General features: G+C 36.6%; 1 protein-coding gene across 1 annotated transcript in view; it reads right to left on the reverse strand.

Annotated features, from left to right (window-relative positions):
- Positions 1-21,057, reverse strand: part of ATF7IP2 (activating transcription factor 7 interacting protein 2) — a 76,306-nt gene that overhangs the window by 10,012 nt on the left and 45,237 nt on the right. The window contains exons 7-9 of the mRNA XM_066278252.1: positions 5,616-5,686; positions 4,177-4,238; positions 3,257-3,326 (exon numbers count right to left, since the gene is read on the reverse strand). Of these exons, the coding sequence (XP_066134349.1) occupies positions 3,257-3,326; positions 4,177-4,238; positions 5,616-5,686 (203 nt within the window). The remainder of the gene's footprint in view (positions 1-3,256; positions 3,327-4,176; positions 4,239-5,615; positions 5,687-21,057) is intronic.

Consider the following 21,057-nt stretch of genomic DNA (forward strand, 5'->3'; position numbering starts at 1 on the left):
CAAATGGGACTACATCAAACTAAAAAGCTTTTGCACAGCTAAAGACAATAAGAACAGAATAAAAAGACAAACTACACAATGGGAGAACATATTTGACAATACATCTGATAAAGGGTTAATAACCAAAATTTATAAAGAACTTATAAATCTCAAGGAAGACAAACAATCCAATCAAAAAATGGATGAAAGAAATGAATAGACACTTCCCCAAAGAGGACATACAGACGGCCAATAGGCATGTGAAAAAATGCTCAACATCACTAATCATTAGAGAAATGCAAATTAAAACCACAATGAGATATCACTTCACACCAGCCAGAATGGTGCTCATCAACAAAACAACACAGAATAAGTGCTGGCGAAGATGTGGAGAAAAGGGAACCCTCCTGCACTGCTGGTGGGAATGCAGACTGGTGCAGCCACTGTGGAAAACAGTATGGAGATTCCTCAAAAAATTGAAAACCGAAGTGCCTTTTGACCCAGCTATCCCAAGAACACCATAGAACGGCTCCAAAAGGAGAAATGCACCCCCATGTTTGTGGCAGCATTGTTCACAATAGCGAAGATCTGGAAACAGCCCAAGTGTCCGTCAGAGGACGAGTGGATTAAAAAGCTTTGGTACATATATACTATGGAATACTACTCAGCCATAAAAAATGATGACATCAGATCATTTACAATAACATGGATGGACCTTGATAACATTATACGGAGTGAAATAAGTAAATCAGAAAAAAATTAAGAACTATATGAATCCATACATAGACAGGACATAAAAATGAGACTCAGAGACATGAACAAGAATGTGATGGTAACGGGGGGGGGGGGGGATGGGTAAGGAAGGAGAGAGGGGGTGGGGGAGGGGAGGGGCACAAAGAAAACCAGATAGAAGGTGACGGAAGACAATTTGACTTTGGGTGAGGGGTATACAGCATAATCAAATGTCAAAATAATCTGGAGATGTTTCCTCTCAACATATGTACCCTGATTTATCAATGTCACTGCATTAAATTTAATAAAAATTTTAAAAAAGTAACTGATTACTTCATTATGGACTCCCAATTCATTTCTCAAATCATCTTGAGACAGGAAATTGAATGGTTTTAAAATTCTATCATGAGGTACCTAGAATTCCAATGGTTCTGACTTTTGTTGGATCCACAGTTGAAAGAGGAGAAGGAACTGGACTATATACTTCCTATACTAATCATCATTTAAAAATATTACATAAATTACTAATGCTAATAAGTGAAATTCAAACATTTCATCAAAAAAGTATCATAAACATTCAAATGTAGTTATAAAGAGATGAAACTTTATAGTTAACAGCCTTATAAGACTGTATTTGATTTTTTTATTTAAAAAAATTTTAAAAACTGATATAAGAGAGAGGGAGAGGTGGAGAGGGGAAGAGAGATAAAAAGGGGTTAGGGGGAAGAGAGAGAGAGAGAGAGAAAGAAAGAAAGGAAGAGAGAGGGGAGTGTGGGAGAGGGAAACATCAATTTGTTGTCCCACTTATTTATGCCCAGTGTTGGCTGATTCTTGAATGTGCTCTGACTGGGGATCAAACTGCAACCTGGCACATTGGGAAGTTGCTGCAACCAACTGAGCTACCTGCAGGGCTCTTTCTTTTCATTTCAATCTAAGAAACAGGGCACTGCTGTTACTCTCCCTCTACATTTTCATGTTATGCCTGTGAACCCCAAGAAGGAATTCATCCATTGAGTTGGACTAGGACTCCCCATGGTTAACCTGGCCTAAATTCAAAACTAAGTATCTACTGATAGCTGTTTACTGACAGGGGCCTCTTAAGTACGAGAAGAACCATGAGCTGAACTCGGGTTTCCCAACACTATGCACTGTGTGTTTACACTGCTGCCTGAGGCAGTCACTACAGAGAGGTTCTTTATTGTTATTTCCATGTAATCCAACCAACAGGCTATGCCTCGCCCTAACAAATCAGAACTGTACAAAATGTATCCTTATTTGAATTTATACCAACCAATCCGAACTGTACAATTTGAAAACCTCATTTACATGAAGCAGGCTAAAATGAGAACTGTAGGTGGGAAGTTTTCCATAAAAAGTTGCCTCTCAGGCCCTGGCCGGTTGGCTCAGTGGTAGAGAGTCGGCCTGGCGTGCAGAGGTCCCGGGTTCGATTCCCGGCCAGGGCACACAGGGGAAGCGCCCATCTGCTTCTCCACCCCTCCCCCTCTCCTTCCTCTCTGTCTCTCTCTTCCCCTCCCGCAGCTGAGGCTCCACTGGAGCAAAGATGGCCCGGGCGCTGGGGATGGCTCCTTGGCCTCTGCCCCAGGCACTGGAGTGGCTCTGGTCGCAACAGAGTGACGCCCCGGACGGACGGGCAGAACATCGCCCCCTGATGGGCAGAGCATCGCCCCTTGGTGGGCGTGCCGGGTGGATCCTGGTCGGGCGCATGCGGGAGTCTGTCTGTCTCTCCCCATTTCTAGCTTCAGGAAAAAAAAAAAAGTCGCCTCTCCTTTGTCCCAGGAGAACACACTGGATTTCTACCTCAGGCCTTGTCTTCCTGGTTTTCAAATTGTTATTTGATAATAAAGTCTCTCCTTTTTTGCCCTAGTACCTCTTGCTGGATTTGTTTACATACCCTAGTATCCTCTCATAACTGCTGCCAGTATGGTTAAGGAAAAAAACACGTGTGCCACAGGTAGGAAAGAGATTCCTAATAGCCCCAATATCTTTCCCTGAGTGAATGGATAAACTATTATACATCCATACCGGGCACTATTACTACTCAGCAATAAAAAGTAATACTACTAATGCACCCAAGAACTCAGATGACCCCCCTGGGAATTATGCTAAGTGAAAGAAACCAATCTCAGAAGAATACATACTGTGTCATCACATTTATATAACATCTATGAACTAATACAATTATAAAGGTAGAAATGGATTCATGGTTGTCTGGGTTTAGAGACTGGGGGCAGACAGCAGGTGTGCCTATCAAAAGGTAAGCATGAGGGAAACTTGTATTGATAGAACAGTCGTGTAATCTGATTGTGGGCAATTACTTAATCTTAACAAGTGATAAAGTTACATAAAGAGCTACATGATTTGGAATTGTGCCCCATGTAGCTAGCCAGCTAATTAATAAACTCCTCAAAAATTCAAAATAAATTGCATAAAGATATCAACACACACACACTGAAACTTCACAAATAGGTCAAATGCATTTTGAGTTGTTATCCTTCCCTCCTTAAAAAAAAGACAAATCCTTTACCTGTGTTACATTTTGATAGGCCTTCTTTCGTCAGATCAATCACAGAATCAAATTTCTTTTTCTCTACAGCCTAAAAAGTTAGGTTAAAGAAATAAGATTGCTTCAATGCAAATAAATATTTTTTAAAAATAAAACATATCATTTTAAATTACCATATAGAAGCTAGAAATTGAACATTCTATAAGTCTTTATGGTTTAATTCAGTCTTTTTTTTTGAGGGAGAGAGATGAGAAGTAACCCCTAGTTGTGGCACCTTAGTTGATCATTGATTGCTTTCTCATATGTGTCTTGACTAGGGAGCTCCAGCTTAGCCAGTGACCCCTTGCTCCATCCAGCAACCCTGGACTCAAGCCAGCGACCATGCAGTGATGTCCATGACCCATACTCAAGCCAAATGAGCCCACGCTCGAGCTGGAGATATCAGAGTTTCGAACCTGAATCCTCAGTGTCCCAAGCTGATGTTCTACCCACTGCCCCACCGCCTGGTCAGGCTAATTCAGTGATTTCAACCACTGGTTTGCCAAACATTTTGTGCCTGTCCATGAAAGACTTAACTACACTGATGCTGTATAAAGATTACAGACCCAATAATTATACACCATTGGTTTAATTTAACTCTCCTGTGATAAAGCAATTAATGAAATACTGTACAGTTTCTGAAACTATGACTAGGCAGAATTCAAATAAGTTAATTTGGTAAGTATGATTGTAAAATATGTGTATCATTAGCTGTTTGCTTTTTTATGTTTAAGTGAGGCTGGAACCTGGCTATGCTAGCTAGTCAGACATTAATTTCTCAGAGAACAAATCTTTCAAAGAATGAATAACAAAGCTGAGTCATACAACATGTAGCAATACTAAAGTTGCTAGAACTAACATATTCAAATAAACAATATTCAGTGGTATTATTTGTTACTTACCATAACTTCAGTATCAGCATTAGGTGAATTATTAGAATTTCCTGATGTATTTTTTCTAGTATCTGAAAGAAAATTATTAAAATATAAACATTTGATAAGTTTATTAAACTACTAAATATCTATCAACTTTATATATATTGAAACACAATAATATTAAAATGTTGATTATCTGTTTATTATACAATCCTAAAAAGTAACTCAGTTGACTTTATATCTAGAAGACTGATGACCAAGTAAAAAAAAAAAAATCTGATTTTGGTTCAAAAGATGTCCTTCTGTAACCGCACAACTATATTAACTCTTGAAAATCTATCTGTAAATAGTATTTGAGGGAATAAATTTGAAAATGTACACATTTTTTTATTTGATATTTTTAGATTAGACTACCCAAGATGGCTGAGCATTCTTCCTAGAACCAATAAGAAAACCTAACAAAATTGTTTAATATCCTTTAAGCAATTGTATTCACAATATTAACAGCCCAAACCAGAGGGGCAATTAAGTAGCTATATAAGTGAAGGCAAAGCTTTCAGAATTTAAAATGCAAATGCTCTAATATATCATAAAAAATGAAAAGGAAATGGAGAATTCTGAATGAGAAATTATGGATCAACAAGAGAGCTATTTTGAGAGAAAATTTATTGGAAATTTATGGTTAAAGATTTTTACATAGGTTTAAGAAGACAGAAACTTAAAGAACAATAGTATTATAAAAAACACCTCAAAGATGTTGAAAAAATCAAAGATACTAAAGAATACAAGGGGTCCTCTGGTTATGACAGTTGCAACATACAATGTTTCATGTTTATGACGCACACTCCCATTAAAACTTAAAAAAACTGAGATGTGTTTCAGCTAATGCTGTTAGCATCGTATGAACTATGGGGGCAAACTAGTTTGGTTGTGTGCAGTGGAAGAATATGCAGTAACGTGGCCTGTTCTGTTTTTATGTTCTAGAATTATGATTTTACAACTGTATTAGGATAGGTAAGTGACTTAGGCTAGGATGTGTTTTGATTTACACCAATATTTGGGTTACGTCACTATTGTAGGAATGGAACTATGTCGGAACCCAAGGATGCCCTGTAGTTAAATTTTAAATCTTAAGTAGATTATACAATAACTTAATAAACAAAAAACAAACCACTAATACAAGCCAGAGAAAACAAGTAAAAATAATGTATATGAAAGGTTAAGTAGTTTTACAACTTACAAAGCCATTAAACAAATAGTAAAGAAACAAAGACCATAAATTGATAAACACCAGGTTAAAAAGAAACCTCAATAAGATTTAGAGGTTATTTATTTAGGTAATATAAATCAAATATAAATTAAAACATTTTTGAGTGGGATTTTATTAAAGGATAATATTCAGTTCTCTAAAATACTGATTTGAAGCTTTCTAATTTGATAGATCATATTTTAATCAACTTAGATACCTGTTAGATTTGATGTAATTGGTGTTGTCAAACTAGGGCTTGCCACAGAAATCAATATAACATCATCGTTACTAAAATGATAAAAGAAATTAAAAACAAAAATGAACTAAACATGCATTAGGCTTAAACACACAATCAATGGTTAGAATTCTTCGAACTCAACATTCACAACTGACATGTCTTAATTTAATAATTGCGTGTGTGTGGGAAATGGAAGTGTAAAACCAAATTCACAAGAAGCCCCATGTATTACCAATTAATTATGTGACCAAAAGTTCACGGACGTCCAATAATAATAATGGACCCTTAAAACTTGGTAGAGATCCACTTACAATGAATCCAAATATATTATCTATATGTATACAATATACATAAGTTTTCAAAATATAAAAAGTCACTCTAGCACAAAAACTTGGCTTCATAAAAATGAAACAACATATAAGAAAAGCATTAAGATACTTTGATTCTTACTAGATATAGGACTATAACAAAGCCATTAAAATTTTACTTCTGCAACTACACTACATCACTACAGTGGCGATATTTACCACACATTTACTAAACTGAGGCATGAACAATAACTGATGCTGATTACGGTCACACAATATCTTGAGTCAAGATTGTCTCTGCTCCCATTTGACCCTGATGAGTAGCCATTTAAATTATAAGTTTTGTTAAAATCTTGACACAAATTTCATTAAGTCCATAAAATTGCTAAATGAATTTTCTTATAGATGTTTTGAATTTTAGCTTTTGTATTTAGATCTATACTTCATTCCAAGCTATTTTTGTATATAACGTGAGGTACAAGTTGAGGTTCACTTTTCTCCTCTGGTTATTTCAACATTTGTTGAAAAGACTTTCACCATTAAATTACTTTAGTATCTTTGTTGAAAACCAATGGCTATATGTATACTTTCTAATCTGTCTATTGACTTATGTATTGATCCTTATGCCAACAGCATTGTCTTAATTACTATAGCTTGAAAATATCTTGAACTCAGGTTGTTTATGTCTTCTTCTGACCTTTTCTTTTATAACATTGTTTTCATCTTTGTCTTTTCCATTTCACGTAAGTTTTCAGATTTTTACTTTCTACAAAAAGTGCTGCTAGGATTCTGACTGAGATTGCATTAAATGTACAGAACAATTTGGGTGAAGTGACATTAATAAAGAATTTTCTGATTTGTGAATATGGCATATCTCACTATACTGCTCACAAAAATCAGGATATTTCAAAATGAATATGAAGCAATAAAAAAAGAAGCATTTGACTTTTTAAAAAATTAAACAAGAACATCAGAAAAGCAAATGACAAGTAAAAAAAGTTGTTTATGCAAATGAGATGCAAAACCAACTTATTTCATTGGTGAAAATGCACTATACAAAAGACTGAAAGTACTGGAGTCTCTGTACGTTCCTTGATCCCCTAAGTTTTGTGAGCAGACACATTTTGGTCTCCTTTAATTTTTCTCAGCAATACTTTGTACTTAAAAAAATGGTTTTTTGGGGAGTAGTTTTAGGTTCACAGCAAAATTGAATGTAAAGTATGGAGTTCCTTCATACCTCATTCTCCACCCTTCCCAACCTCCCTACTGTCAAAATCCTGTACCAAAGTGGTATGCTTGTTACAACTGATGAACCTACACTGACACATCATTATCACCCAAAGTCCAGAGTTTACAATAAGGTTTACTCTTAATGTTGTACATTCGATAGGTTTTGACAAATGCATAACAACATGTATTCATCATTTTAGTATCATATAGAATACAGTAGTACCTTGAGATACGAACAGACCAACATACAATTTTTTTTTAAAGATATGAGCTGCGACTCAGTCCGTATCTTTGTTCAAGATCCAAGCGAAATTCCGAGATACGAGTCGTGATTCAGGAAGCTGCCACTAGTTGGCGCATTGGCGCACGGGTCCAGTATCGGCAGTTTGATACACGAGTTGACTGACTTACAAGCTCGGCTACAGAATGAATTAAATTCATATCTCAAGGTACCTCTGTAGTTTCTCTGCCCTGAAACCCCATGCTCTGCCTATTCATCATCCCTCTCTAGTAATCCTTGGCAACATTTATCTTTTCATTGTCTCCATTTTTTTGGTCTTTTCTAGAATGCCATATGTTGGAATCCTACAGTATGGAGCCTTCTCAGATTGGTTCCCTTCACTTGGTAATATGCATTTAAGTTTCTTCCAGATCTTTTCAAAACTTGATAGCTCACTTTTCTCTTTTTTTTAAGCATTGTAAACATTCCATTGTCTGAGTGTACCATAGGTTATTTATCCATTCACCTACTAACAGACATCTTGGTTGCTTCCAAGTTTTGGCATTTATGAATAAAACTGCATTTTATACGATTCCATTTTTTCTCCTTAGCATATCAATTACACTACTACTTCTTTTTTCTTTTTTATGGTTGACCTAGAGTTTGCAAAACACATTTACAATTAATTCCAGTCCACTTTCGTATACCATTACACTGCTTCAGAAACAGTAATATATCTGTGTAGTGGTATGACATGGGGGGAGGGGAAACATTCTACTACTAGTCCTATCATTAGATCATTAGATCTCTTTTAGTGAGTCTTTGCACCTGGAATGTGAACTTCACTCGTACTTCTCAGTTCCCTCCTCTTCCTCTCTTAGATGAGAGTTTGGCTAGAGGGGGTTAAATTTGGTTATTTTTCTTTTTCCATGTGGAAGGCCACAGAGAACAGGAGTATTTCCTTTCCCCTAGGTAGGTTAAGCTATGATAAGTTGATCCTGAGGGCAGCCCTCCTTGAGAGAGAGCTCTGGCTGAAATTTTTTGAAAGGTTCCTTTTACATCTCTCTGCTGTCAACATGAGGGGACTTTTTTTCAATATTCGCTGTGAGGACCTGGTAGAGCTTCTGAAGGTGAAACTCAAAACTATTGGGCTCCCTCTATAACCATCCTCCCACCCCAGAGTTTTAGGTTTTCCTACACCTCCACACTGGTTCTCATGGAAGTTTCCGCTTATGGGTTTCAGTTTCAATTCTAGTAGGTTGTGATTCTCAGTTTGTCTCTCCAATTACAGGGGAAGTAGCTGCTCTGTGACCCTACTTCTCTGATGGATCTAAGAAGAGTTGTTGATATTTTCAGTTTGTTCAGCTTTTTAACTGTTGTTATAATAGAATGATGATTCCTTACATGCAGGGCCAGAAATCTGAAGCCTAATGGATCTTATAGATATTAGGCAATTAGGTCTAATAGATATTTTAGGTCTTATAGATATTTTGGCAATTTTATCCCTATGTATGTATATCATCCTTTGATATAAATGTAAATGGTATTGATTTTTATCAAATTCCAACTACTTGTGCCTGACATGGAAATACTATAGAGAAATAGTAATGCTATATATTTATATACATACACAAACACCACATATTATAGAAGTAGTATAACACACATACACACATACATCCTTTGTAAAAACAGAAAATTTCTATTTATTCAAATACATTTAATTTCCAGCACTTTTCATTACTTTATTTTGCATAGGTCTAAATTTCCACCTAGTATTATTTTCCTTCTGCCTGAAGAACTTCCTTTAACATTTCTTGTAGTGCGGGTCTGCTGCTGATGTATTCTTTTTTTTTTTTTTATTTTTTTTTAATTTTTTTTTTATTTTTTATTTATTTATTTATTTTATAATTTTATTTTTTTAATGGGGTGACATCAATAAATCAGGATACATATATTCAAAGATAACAAGTCCAGGTTATCTTGTCGTTCAATTATGTTGCATACCCACCACCCAAAGTCAGATTGTCCTCTGTCACCTTCTATCTTGTTTTCTTTGTGCCCCTCCCACCCCCTATCCCTCTCCCATTCCCCCCTCCCCCCCCCGTAACCACCACACTCTTATCAATGTCTCTTAGTTTCACTATTATGTCCCACCTATGTATGGAATAATACAGTTCCTGTTTTTTTCTGATTTACTTATTTCGCTTCGTATCATGTTATCAAGATCCCACCATTTTGCTGTAAATGTTCCAATGTCATCATTTCTTATGGCTGAGTAGTATTCCATAGTGTATATGTGCCACATCTTCTTTATCCAGTCATCTATTGATGGGCTTTTTGGTTGTTTCCATGTCCTGGCCACTGTGAACAATGCTGCAATAAACATGGGGCTGCATGTGTCTTTACGTATCAATGTTTCTGAGTTTTGGGGATATATACCCAGTAGAGGGATTGCTGGGTCATAAGGTAGTTCTATTTTCAGTTTTTTGAGGAACCACCATACTTTCTTCCATAATGGTTGTACTACTTTACATTCCCACCAACAGTGTATGAGGGTTCCTTTTTCTCCACAGCCTCTCCAACATTTGCTATTACCTGACTTGCTAATAACAGCTAATCGAACAGGTGTGAGGTGGTATCTCATTGCCGTTTTGATTTGCATTTCTCTAATAGCTAAAGAAGATGAGCATCTTTTCATATATCTGTTGGCCATTTGTATTTCTTCCTGTGAGAAGTGTCTATTCATATCCTCTTCCCATTTTTTTATTGGATTGTTTGTTTGTTTGTTGTTGAGTTTTATGAGTTCTTTGTATATTTTGGATATTAGGCCCTTATCTGAGCTGTTGTTTGAAAATATCATTTCCCATTTAGTTGGCTTTCTGTTTATTTTGTTATCAGTTTCCCTTGCTGAGCAAAAACTTCTTAGTCTGATGTAGTCCCATTCATTAATTTTTGCCTTCACTGCTCTTGCCATTGGAGTCAAATTCATAAAATGCTCTTTAAAACCCAGGTCCATGAGTTGAGTACCTATGTCTTCTTCTATGTACTTAATTGTTTCAGGTCTTATGTTTAGATCTTGGATCCATTTTGAGTTAATTTTTGTACAGGGGGAGAGACTGTAGTCCAGTTTCATTCTTTTGCATGTGGCTTTCCAGTTTTCCCAACACCATTTGTTGAAGAGGCTTTCTTTTCTCCATTGTGTGTTGTTGGCCCCTTTATCAAAAATTATTTGACTATATATATGTGGTTTTATTTCTGGACTTTCTATTCTGTTCCATTGGTCTGAGTGTCTATTTTTCTGCCAATACCATGCTGTTTTGATTGTCGTGGCCCTATAATAGAGTTTGAAGTCAGGTATTGTTATGCCCCCAGCTTCATTCTTTTTCTTTAGGATTGCTTTGGCTATTCGGGGTTTTTTATAGTTCCATATAAATCTGATGATTTTTTGCTCTATTTCTTTAAAAAATGTCATTGGAATTTTGATGGGAATTGCATTAAATTTGTATATTGCTTTGGGTAATATAGCCATCTTGATTATATTTATTCTTCCTAGCCAAGAACAAGGTATATTCTTCCATCTCATTATATCTTTTTCGATTTCCCTTAACAATGGTTTATAGTTTTCATTATATAAGTCCTTTACATTCTTTGTTATGTTTATTCCTAAGTATTTTATTTTTTTTGTTGCAATCGTGAAGGGGATTATTCTTTTGAGTTCCTTCTCAGTTGTTTCATTGTTGGCATATAGAAAGGCTATTGACTTCTGTATGTTAATTTTGTATCCTGCGACCTTACTGTATTGGCTTATTGTTTCTAGTAGTCTTTTTGTGGATTCTTTGGGGTTTTCGATGTATAGGATCATATCATCTGCAAAAAGTGATACCTTTACTTCTTCTTTTCCGATATGGATGCCTTTTATTTCTTTGTCTTGTCTGATATTCTATTCATTTATTTTTAGTGTGGAAAATCCCCTTTTCCTCTACATGTCTAAATATATATTTTAACTGAGTGTAAGAAAATTTGAATGAAGTTTTCCTTTCAATGTTTTAGAGAGGTCTCTCCATTTCAGTAATTAAGAGATGTCTTCTAGTTTGCACAGTTTATAGTGAGAAGTCTACTGATCTTACTTTTTTGTTCCTTCCTGGGTAATGTGTCCTTTCTCTCTGGCTCCTTTTAAGATTTTCTTTTGACCACTGACTTTCAGCAATCTGATTATGGTGTGGTTTTTCTTTATGTGTCTTCTCTTAAGTTGGTTAATTATTTTGTTTTTACATTTATGGATTTAGAATTTTCATCAAATTTGAAACATTTTTAGACATTTATTTTTCTGATTCCCTTGCCGCCTGCCTAGTGATACTCCAATTTCACTTTATTAGTCTTTCATCTCTGGAAGTTCAATTTGGCTCTTTTTTCCCCCTCCTATTTCTCTCATAACATTCACATTTTTCACTATATTGATAATAGCTGTTTTATGTTGTTGTCTGCTAAGTCCATCAACCATATTATTTCTACGTCTGTTTTAATCATTTTGGTTTTCCCCTTGTTATGGCTTATTTGCTACTTTGCATGCCTGGTAATTTTTTATTAGATGTCAGACATTATAAAATTTACACTGTTGGATAATGTTTCATTCATAGAGTGTTGGACTTTGTTCTGGCATGCAGATAAAATTTTCAGGACTCATTCAATTCCATGAGTCCTTTTAGGTTTTTTTTTGGGGGGGGCAGTACATCCACTGCAGACTTTAGTCCAGGACTACTTTAGCCCCACTACAGCTATACCCATCTAAGGAGTCTACCTGTTGTTTCATGATATTATTAGTCTCTTCATTATAGCCAGTGGGAAAGCAAAATGTCTAATCCCTGTAAAACCTCCAGTAAATGATTAGCTTTCTTCTTTTCAATGGTTCTTTCTCTAGCCTTTGTAGTTTCATACTTTGCTGGAATCCATGGAGGATTATGTCTTAACCCTTTGCGTAGTGAGTTTTTTCATGCTTGTTGACCCCCTGGAGTGAGTTGTTTTTAAAAAAATGAAATTAGTTCCAGATTACAGTTTTATTGACTTAAAATCATGTTTGTTTGATAACCAATTTATGGAAATAAGAACATAATTTGCCTTTTTTAATGTTGCCTTACACATTTTTAAAATAAAAATTTTTGTTATCTCATACAATTCTTACGTACCTCCCATCTGTAAATAAAGAAGTATTGTTATTGGCAGAATCTCAAATATGTACTTGCATGTGATGATATTCTTAGGACAATTTATAGGTATTTTTATTTATTCTTTACGTTTAAAAATTTTTCAAACTGTGGTATTCCTTAAAACATGGATGCAGCCAAAGTGGTTTGTTACATTCAATGCACATCACCTTTGTCCCCCGTTCTTGTAGTATGCTGACATGTGAAGCATTTTCATTGTGGCTTATCCTTTGAGGCTACTGCAGGGACTGGCTTTGGGAAGTGACGCCCTGAAAGACAAAGGCTGTCTCCTACTGACCATGGTCGGCCTCCTCTGGGTGATTTCCTCTCTTTCACAAACTACTCCAAAAGCTGGTCAATGAGCTGCAGTCTGAAGTCATATAGCTGTGGTCTTTTTCCAGTCTTCATCTGATACACATGTATGAGTTCAAAACAGCAATGTCAATTTCATGAAAAAAGTTTTATATACCATTTCATGGTTTTTCTTACATTTCCTGTGAAACCTATTTGCCTATCAGCCTTGTCAATCAAACCCATATTCTCATTATGCCTAAGCACACTTAGTGGCTTGGTAATGCTTTGCCCAGTAGTGTAATCACTTTTGCCAGTTTCAATCATCAAGTCCTCATGAATTGTAGTTAGCATGTTGACCTCTCTTTTGTCATGCCATCTTTGAGCTAACATGATTGTAGTGTGTCTTGAGATGCATTCACCCTTTTTTATATTCTTAGGAAACTCAGGCATTCCCTTTTGGTTTTTTCTAACGATACCAGAAGCACCAGTTCCGTTTTCATGTAAATATTCAAACAAATTAGGACTTGTATACCAATTGTCAAGGTAGACATTATGGTTTTTTCCTGTGTAAGGAGTAAGTAATGTCTGTACCACAGAACCTGAGATTCCAACTTTTTCATCATACTCAGTCTCAGTTTCCTTCCCTGTATAAACTATGCAGTCAAGGACAAATCTTGTTTCACAGTCACAAAGGAGGAACATCTTTATCCCAGGTCTCTGCCCTTTCCAAGCCACAATGCTTTCATTGATGTACAAATTTCTAAATGGATAAAGAACAGACTTATATTTTCTTCTGAAGTGGTCTACAATAGCCCTAATTTTGTAGTCGATCACCTTGGGGTTGAATATTGTTATCACAAAAGTTCAACAGTCGTAGCATCAGCTGAAAACTATCCAACGACATAATTTTTCCAAAGATTGGTGTTTCAGTTAAAGAATTTTTTGACCAGTAGTCCTTCAGTCTGTCCTTTTTTATGTACCCCATCAACATAACAAGAGCTAGAAAAACATACAAATCTTCTGCAGTAATTCCTTTCCACTTGTGTAACTTTGATTTTTCTTTTATTTCTGTATTTTCAAGAATAAATTTGTGATATTCATTTCAATCACATTTTTGCTCAGAAAACCTTCATCAACAATCTCTTTGGAAATTTCAATTTCCAGTCTATTGTTGTCATCAGCATCATCCAGATTCTAAGAAAAACTATCAAAAATACCTGAATTTGAATCATCAAAGACAGGAGAAATTGTTGGAAGAAATTTTCCTGCAGATATCCACTTCCTCAGCACAGGTGGTTTATCTGGTTTGTCAAACAAGGCCTTTTTGCTTGTGTTGCTGGCCCAGGATCCGAAGAACTTTCATCAGACAAAGAATCAATTATTTCATCATTGAAATCACTATCACTACAAGATGAATATTAATTATCAGACACTGTATTTGTCAAGATATTATGAATATGTTCCAGTGCTAGCTTTCCTGCCTGATGATGTCTCGACATCTTTCCTGGGGAAGAGCTCCAGCTCAAAGTTTAAAGATGTATATGTATGATCATACTCTGGATGGTCAGGAGGCACAAGGAAATACATGAATGTTTGTACTACTCAAAGGGTTAAGAACCAGAATGGCCTGACCAGGCGGTGGCATGTGCAGTGGATAGAGCATTGGACTGGGATGCAGAGGACCCAGGTTTGAAACTCCGAGGTCGCTGGCTTGAGTGTGGGCTCACCAGTTTGAGTGTGAGGTCGCTGGCTTGAGCGTGGGATCATAGACGTGACCCCATGGGTTGCTGGTTTGAGCTGGGATTGCTCACTCTGCTGTAGACCCCAGTCAAGTCACATAAGAGAAAGCAATCAATGAAAATTAAGGTGCTGCAAGGAAGAACTGATGCTTCTCATCTATCTCCCTTCCTGTCTGTCTATCCCCCCTCTCTGTCACACACACACAAAAAAACCCAGAATGAACAAGAAGTAGAAGGAGCAGTACCAAAATGAAAACAAGCCTCAATTTATAATTTTCTGAGTAGACTGGGTGATCAAGCCACTCTATCTGCCAGAGGAGAAGATAAATCTTGTCTATAAGATGAGATCATTCAGAGCCTCACCAATTTTTCATAAATTATCAAGCATGCCAACAGATAGGATCAAATGACAAGAAACGGAAAGAACACCAACAGAAACAGATGAATAGACAATTCAGATAGTGGAGTTATAAAATGATGGCAGTAAACTATAATAGTTGTAAGAATATTGAGAAAAGATAGAGAACACAGTTAAAAGAAATGGAACTTTCATTAGAAAAGTAGAATCTATGAAAATGACCATTGGAAGTAAAAAGGGTCAATTTATATAAAGACATTGTTATGTAAGTAGAAACATTTGGGGTGGAAAAATATATATATATATATATATATATATATATATATATATATAGTAAATGTATCTGGAAAAAAATGGGAAACGCAACTCAAAAGAAAAACATGCAAAAATCTTAAAGAAACTATAAAAGAAGGTATCAAAATGGCTAAAAAAATGTTTAATTTTATTAGAAGGAAATACAAATTAAAACCAATATATGATGTTATAAACATGCCAGTGTGGGTACAATGAAATAGGCATATAATACCAAGTGTTGGCAAAAGTACAGAGTAACAAAAACCTTATGTACTTTCAGTGGAAATGAAATGGTACAATTTCTTTGGTAAAGTATTTGGCAGTATCTCTTAAACCTGAAAGTACACATACCCTATGGCCTACCAATTCTATTTCGAGGCAAATGTCCAACAGGAATGTATATAAGTACATTCACCAAAAGACATATAAAGGAATGTTCATAGCAGCACTATTCATAATTTCCCCCATCTGAAAATCCAGATACCAATCAACAATTGTGACTGAGTAAATTGTGGTATATTCGTATGATGAACATTATATAGCAATGACAATGAACAAATTATTACTGCTAAGCAACAGCCTAGATGAATTTCACAACACATAATGTTGGGCAAAAGAAGGAAGATACTGCTTGATCAGGTGGTGGCGCAGTGGATAGAGTGTTGGCTTGGGATGCTGAGGACCCAGGTTTGAAACCTGGAGGTCACCAGCTTGAATGTGGGCTCATCAGACTTGAGAATGGGGTCACTGGCTTGAGTTTGGGATCATAGACATGACCTTATGGTTGAGGGCTTGAGTCCAAAGGTCGCTGGCTTGAAGTCCAAGATCACTGACTTGAGCAAGGGGTCACTGACTTGGCTGGAGCCCCCAGTCAAGGCACGTATGAAAAAGAAATCAATGAACAACTAAGGAGCCGCAACTATGAGCTGATGCTTCCCATCTCTCTCCCTTCCTGTCTATTCCTGTCTCTCTCTGTTGCTTAAAAAACAAAACAAAACAAAGCTCAAACAGTTCACTGAGTCTGATTACATTTACATAAAAGCAAAAAGCAAACAAACAACTTGTGTTAAAATTTAGACTAGTGGTGACTTAGGGTGGTGTGGTAGGAGTGGGAATGCTGACTGGGAATACTGCATAATCAGACTGGATGCTGTTGGGTATTGTTTTTGTTCTTGGTGATAGTTCACAATGCATTTGGCTTTGTCAAAATTCAAGAAACTATCCACTTAGTTTGTGTAGCTTCCAGTAGGTATTCTATATTAACATTAACTGTGTGTGTGATTAAAGCTGTCAATCTTTATCCTGAGGAGTCTATCTATAAATATGCTATTTAATAAGAATTCCATGATATGTAACTTTCATGAAACTGTTCCTCCACTGACCGCTGCCAATGATGCCTTTCTTTTTCTATTTTAGATTTTTAAATTTATTCATTTTATAGAAAGAGGAGGTAGGGGGAATGAGAAGTATCAATTCATAGTTGCTTCACCTTAGTTGTACTGATTGCTTGCTGTATGTGCCTTGACTGGGCAAGCCCAGGTTTTCAAACTGATGATTTCAGCATTCCAGGTCAATGCTCTACCCACTGTGTAACCATAGGCCAGGCATGACGGTTCTTTTTTAAATGAACTATACCTTGGAGGAAAACTAAGGACAATAATGGTTTTCAAGGTTGTCTGGATGCATTTAACATGTTTTCTACTTGCATCTTACCTTGGAGAAAAATTTCTGTATCTAAAAGTAGTAATTAAAATTCTCCAGGTAACATTATAAAAATATAGTACTTTTAAGAATATGGTTCTGCCAGACCAGTGATGGCGCAGTGGATTGAGCATCAACCTGGGACACTGAGGTCCTAGGTTCAAAACCCTGAGGTTGCTGGCTTGAGCAAGGGATCAATGGCTCAGCTTGAGCCCCACCCCCCCAACTGTCAAGGCACTATGAATAGCAATCAATGAACAACGAAAGTGATGCAACTATGAGTTGAAGCTTCTCATCTCTTTCCCTTCCTGTCTCTATCTCTCGCTTAAAACAAAAAAGGAACCTGGGTTCTGGAGACAAAATTGCCTTGGTCTTAAATGTCTAAATCCTGGCTCTTCCATTTAATATGAGTGTTTTGGGGCAAGAAACTGCTTTGGATTGCTCAACTGTAAAAGAGGAATAAGTTTATTAAGATTAAATAAATATTGTTAAAGAATAAATAGGAAAGAACATATGCCAAACAGTAGGAAATTTCTTCAAATATTGTGGCTGGTAATTGCTTTTTTCCCCCTTTCTTCATGTGAAATTCAATGTAAGACTTAATTTTTAGACAATATTAATATTCACTCAACATTGGTGAAGTGGTCTGTTCTTGGGTGCCTTGGACCTTGACACTTACTTTTCATCTTTGGAAACGACTACACTTAAAGATATTTTCTTCTCTAAACAAGTTCCTTCTTTATCAAATATGTATTCTGGTCCATAAGCTTCTCTTCTATGAGCTTCTTCAGCTCAGCTGTTACTGCCTTTCACATACTAAAAATAAAAATGCTAAGCTTCTAAATCCAACCATTATTATACATACAAAGTAACAGCACTAATTCCTACAATACTTGGGCTCTCAGACAAAAAAAATTAAATCTGACTTTCTCTGGATTTATAATAAGGGGAACCAAGTTTCATTTCTTTTTTATTAAGTTTCTTTATTTCTTAAGTATTTTCTGAATTTTAAAAATAAATTATATGTATAGAAAATTACATATATTGCTATGTAAAATTGCTATGATGTAGTTACCCCTCACCAATCTGAATAATTTGAGAAGCAATATTAAAATTTCTAAGAAAGAAAAAATTAAAGTATTTCAAGAGATTAGAAAGCTGTGGTGGAAGCCAGGACCTAAGGAACTAAGATCCCAGAGAGGAAGAGGAGAGTATAGAGAAGTAGACTAGATACTTGCCACTAGTGTTCCTCTTAAGGCATTTGTCAAGTCATTCAGGAAAACTAAGAAGCCAAGGAAAGAGTAGCTGAAATCACAGCAAACTGTACTGGGAAGATAAAAATTGGAATACAAGGCCCTGGCCAGCTGGCTCAGTCAGTTAAGACCATCACCCTGAAAAACAAGGTTGCAGGTTTGATCCCCAGTCAGGGCACAAACAGGAAGCAACCAATGAATGCTTTCCTTCTCCCTGCCCTCTCTCTCCCTTCCTCTATCTCTATAAAAAAGTCATTCAATAAAAAAGTAATAAAAAAATTAAGTCCTGGCCAGATAGCTTGGTTGGTTGGAGTATCGTCCTGAAGTACAGAGGTTGCCAGTTTGATCCCCAGACAGGGCACATAGCAGAACAGTTCAATGTTCCTGTCTCTCTCTCTCTCTCTCCCTGACTCTCTCTAAAAATTAAAAAAACAATTGTAACACATGAAAAGCAATAGGCAGAGAACAACAGGAAACACCCCAGGCTTCTCAGTTGAACTCTTGAAGGGCTACACAATAGGAATGAAGAGAAATCAGAATAGACTGAATCTTATAAAGACTGTGCAGATCAGCCTCAGTTCTGCTCAATTCCCTACTGGATTGAAATGTGTATAATTTATCTACTGCTACAGAACAATTTATTCCAAAAAATAGTGGCTTAAAGAAATAAACATTTATTGTCTCTTGGTTTCTGTGGGGTAAAGAAGTAGGAAGCAGTACAGTTGAGGGTTTTGGCTCAGGATCTCTCATGAGTTGTACTTAGGATGTTGACTTGGAAGGGGCTGCAGTCATGAAAGGGCAGGACCAGGGTTGGAGGTTTTGCTTTCAAAATAGATTACTCGCATGGCTGTTGGCAGGGTGCCTCACCATGTGGGACTCTGCAAAGGTTGCTTGATGGCCTCAAGAAACCTATGCTTGTTGCCATGATATCATGGCAATTACTTTGCCCCAGAGCAACTGATCCAAGAGAAAGCAAGGAAGTTATGATAAATTCTATGTTACAATTACCACTATCACTTTTATTATGTTTTATCTGCTATCAGTAAGTATAGCCCAAGAAAGGGAATTAAATTCCATCTTTTTAAAGGGAAGAGTATCAAAAACTTATTTAGGCATATTTAAAAACCATTAACAGAGGCTGTTTCCTTCTTTCTGCTAACTGCCAGTGTATGGGGTGAACTTACTCTAGTGGACATCATTTAGAGCAGTGGTAGTCAACCTAGTCCCTACCGCCCATTAGTGGGTGTTCTAGCTTTCATCATGGCTGGTAGCGGAGCAACCAAAGTATAAATAAAAAGATAGATTTAACTATAGTAAGTTGTTTCATAAAGATTTATTCTGCCAAACTTAGCGAAAATCCGACATAAAGTACTTGGTAAGTAATTATTATTATATGCTTTAACTTGCTGTAACTCTGCTTTATAAATTTTATAAAGTTACTTCCCTACTTTATAAATCACCATTACTGTGGAACTGGTGGGCGGTTAGAAAATTTTACTACTAACAGAGATACAAAAGTGGGTGGTAGGTATAAAAAGGTTGACTACCCCTGATTTAGAGCCTCTAAAAGTTTCAATACACAATGTCCAAGATTCAAGTAAAAAATTAGCAGGAAAGAGGAGAAAGATAAAAATATAGCAAATAGAAATAAAGCTCAAAGAAACTCACATACAAAGAGTCTTAAGAAATGGATCAGAAAATAACAAAATATTTGACACATGGATGACAAAAATGAAGAATTTCACCAGAGAGCTTGAATGTATAGAAAAGAAGCCAATGTAAAGGGGAGAACTGAAAATTAAACAAACTGAAATTAAGAACTCAATACAAAGTCTAACCTGTGGTGGCACAATGGATAGAGTGTTGACCTAGAACTCTGAGGTTGACAGTTCAAAACCCTGGGCTTGCTGGATCAAGGCATATCAAGAAGCAACTATTAAAAAAAAAAAAGAAAGGAACTCAATACTGGGCTTAATAGCCATTTGAATCTAGCTGAAGAGAGGATTAATGCCCTGGAAAAGAGATTACTAGAAAATATCCAGACTGTAGCATGGAGAACAGAAAAGATGGAGCATACAGAGAAGCATGTAATTAGACTATCATAACAGGAGAAAAGATAGAATAGTGCAGAAGCATGATCTGAAGAGATAATGGCTAAGAAATTTCCAATGATGAAAGATATCAAGACACAGAATCAAGGACTAGAAGTCCAAATCAAGACAAATTAAAAAGCAAAATACCGGCCCTGGCCGGTTGGCTCAGCGGTAGAGCGTTGGCCTGGCGTGCGGGGACCCGGGTTCGATTCCCAGCCAGGGCACATAGGAGAAGCGCCCATTTGCTTCTCCACCCCCCACCCCCTCCTTCCTCTCTGTCTCTCTCTTCCCCTCCCGCAACCAAGGCTCCATTGGAGCAAAGATGGCCCGGGCGCTGGGGATGACTCCTTGGCCTCTCCCCCAGGCGCTAGAGTGGCTCTGGTCATGGCAGAGCGACGCCCCGGAGGGGCAGAGCATCGCCCCCTGGTGGGCAGAGCGTCGCCCCTGGTGGGCATGCCGGGTGGATCTCGGTCGGGTGCATGCAGGAGTCTGTCTGTCTCTCCCTGTTTCTAGCTTCAGAAATACAAAAAAAAAAAAAAAAAAAAAAAAAGGCAAAATACCCCACAACTAGCATCCTACTGATGAAAACCAAAGATAACCATATTTTTTGCTCCATAAGATGCAACTGACCATAAGATACACGTAGGGTTTTAAGGAGGAAAATAAGAAAAAAAATATTCTGAACCAAATGGTTTTGTTAAAATATTTAATAAAATATAATTTTTTC

Source organism: Saccopteryx bilineata, chromosome 4 (assembly GCF_036850765.1).
Source record: "Saccopteryx bilineata isolate mSacBil1 chromosome 4, mSacBil1_pri_phased_curated, whole genome shotgun sequence".
Lineage (NCBI taxonomy): Eukaryota > Metazoa > Chordata > Mammalia > Chiroptera > Emballonuridae > Saccopteryx > Saccopteryx bilineata.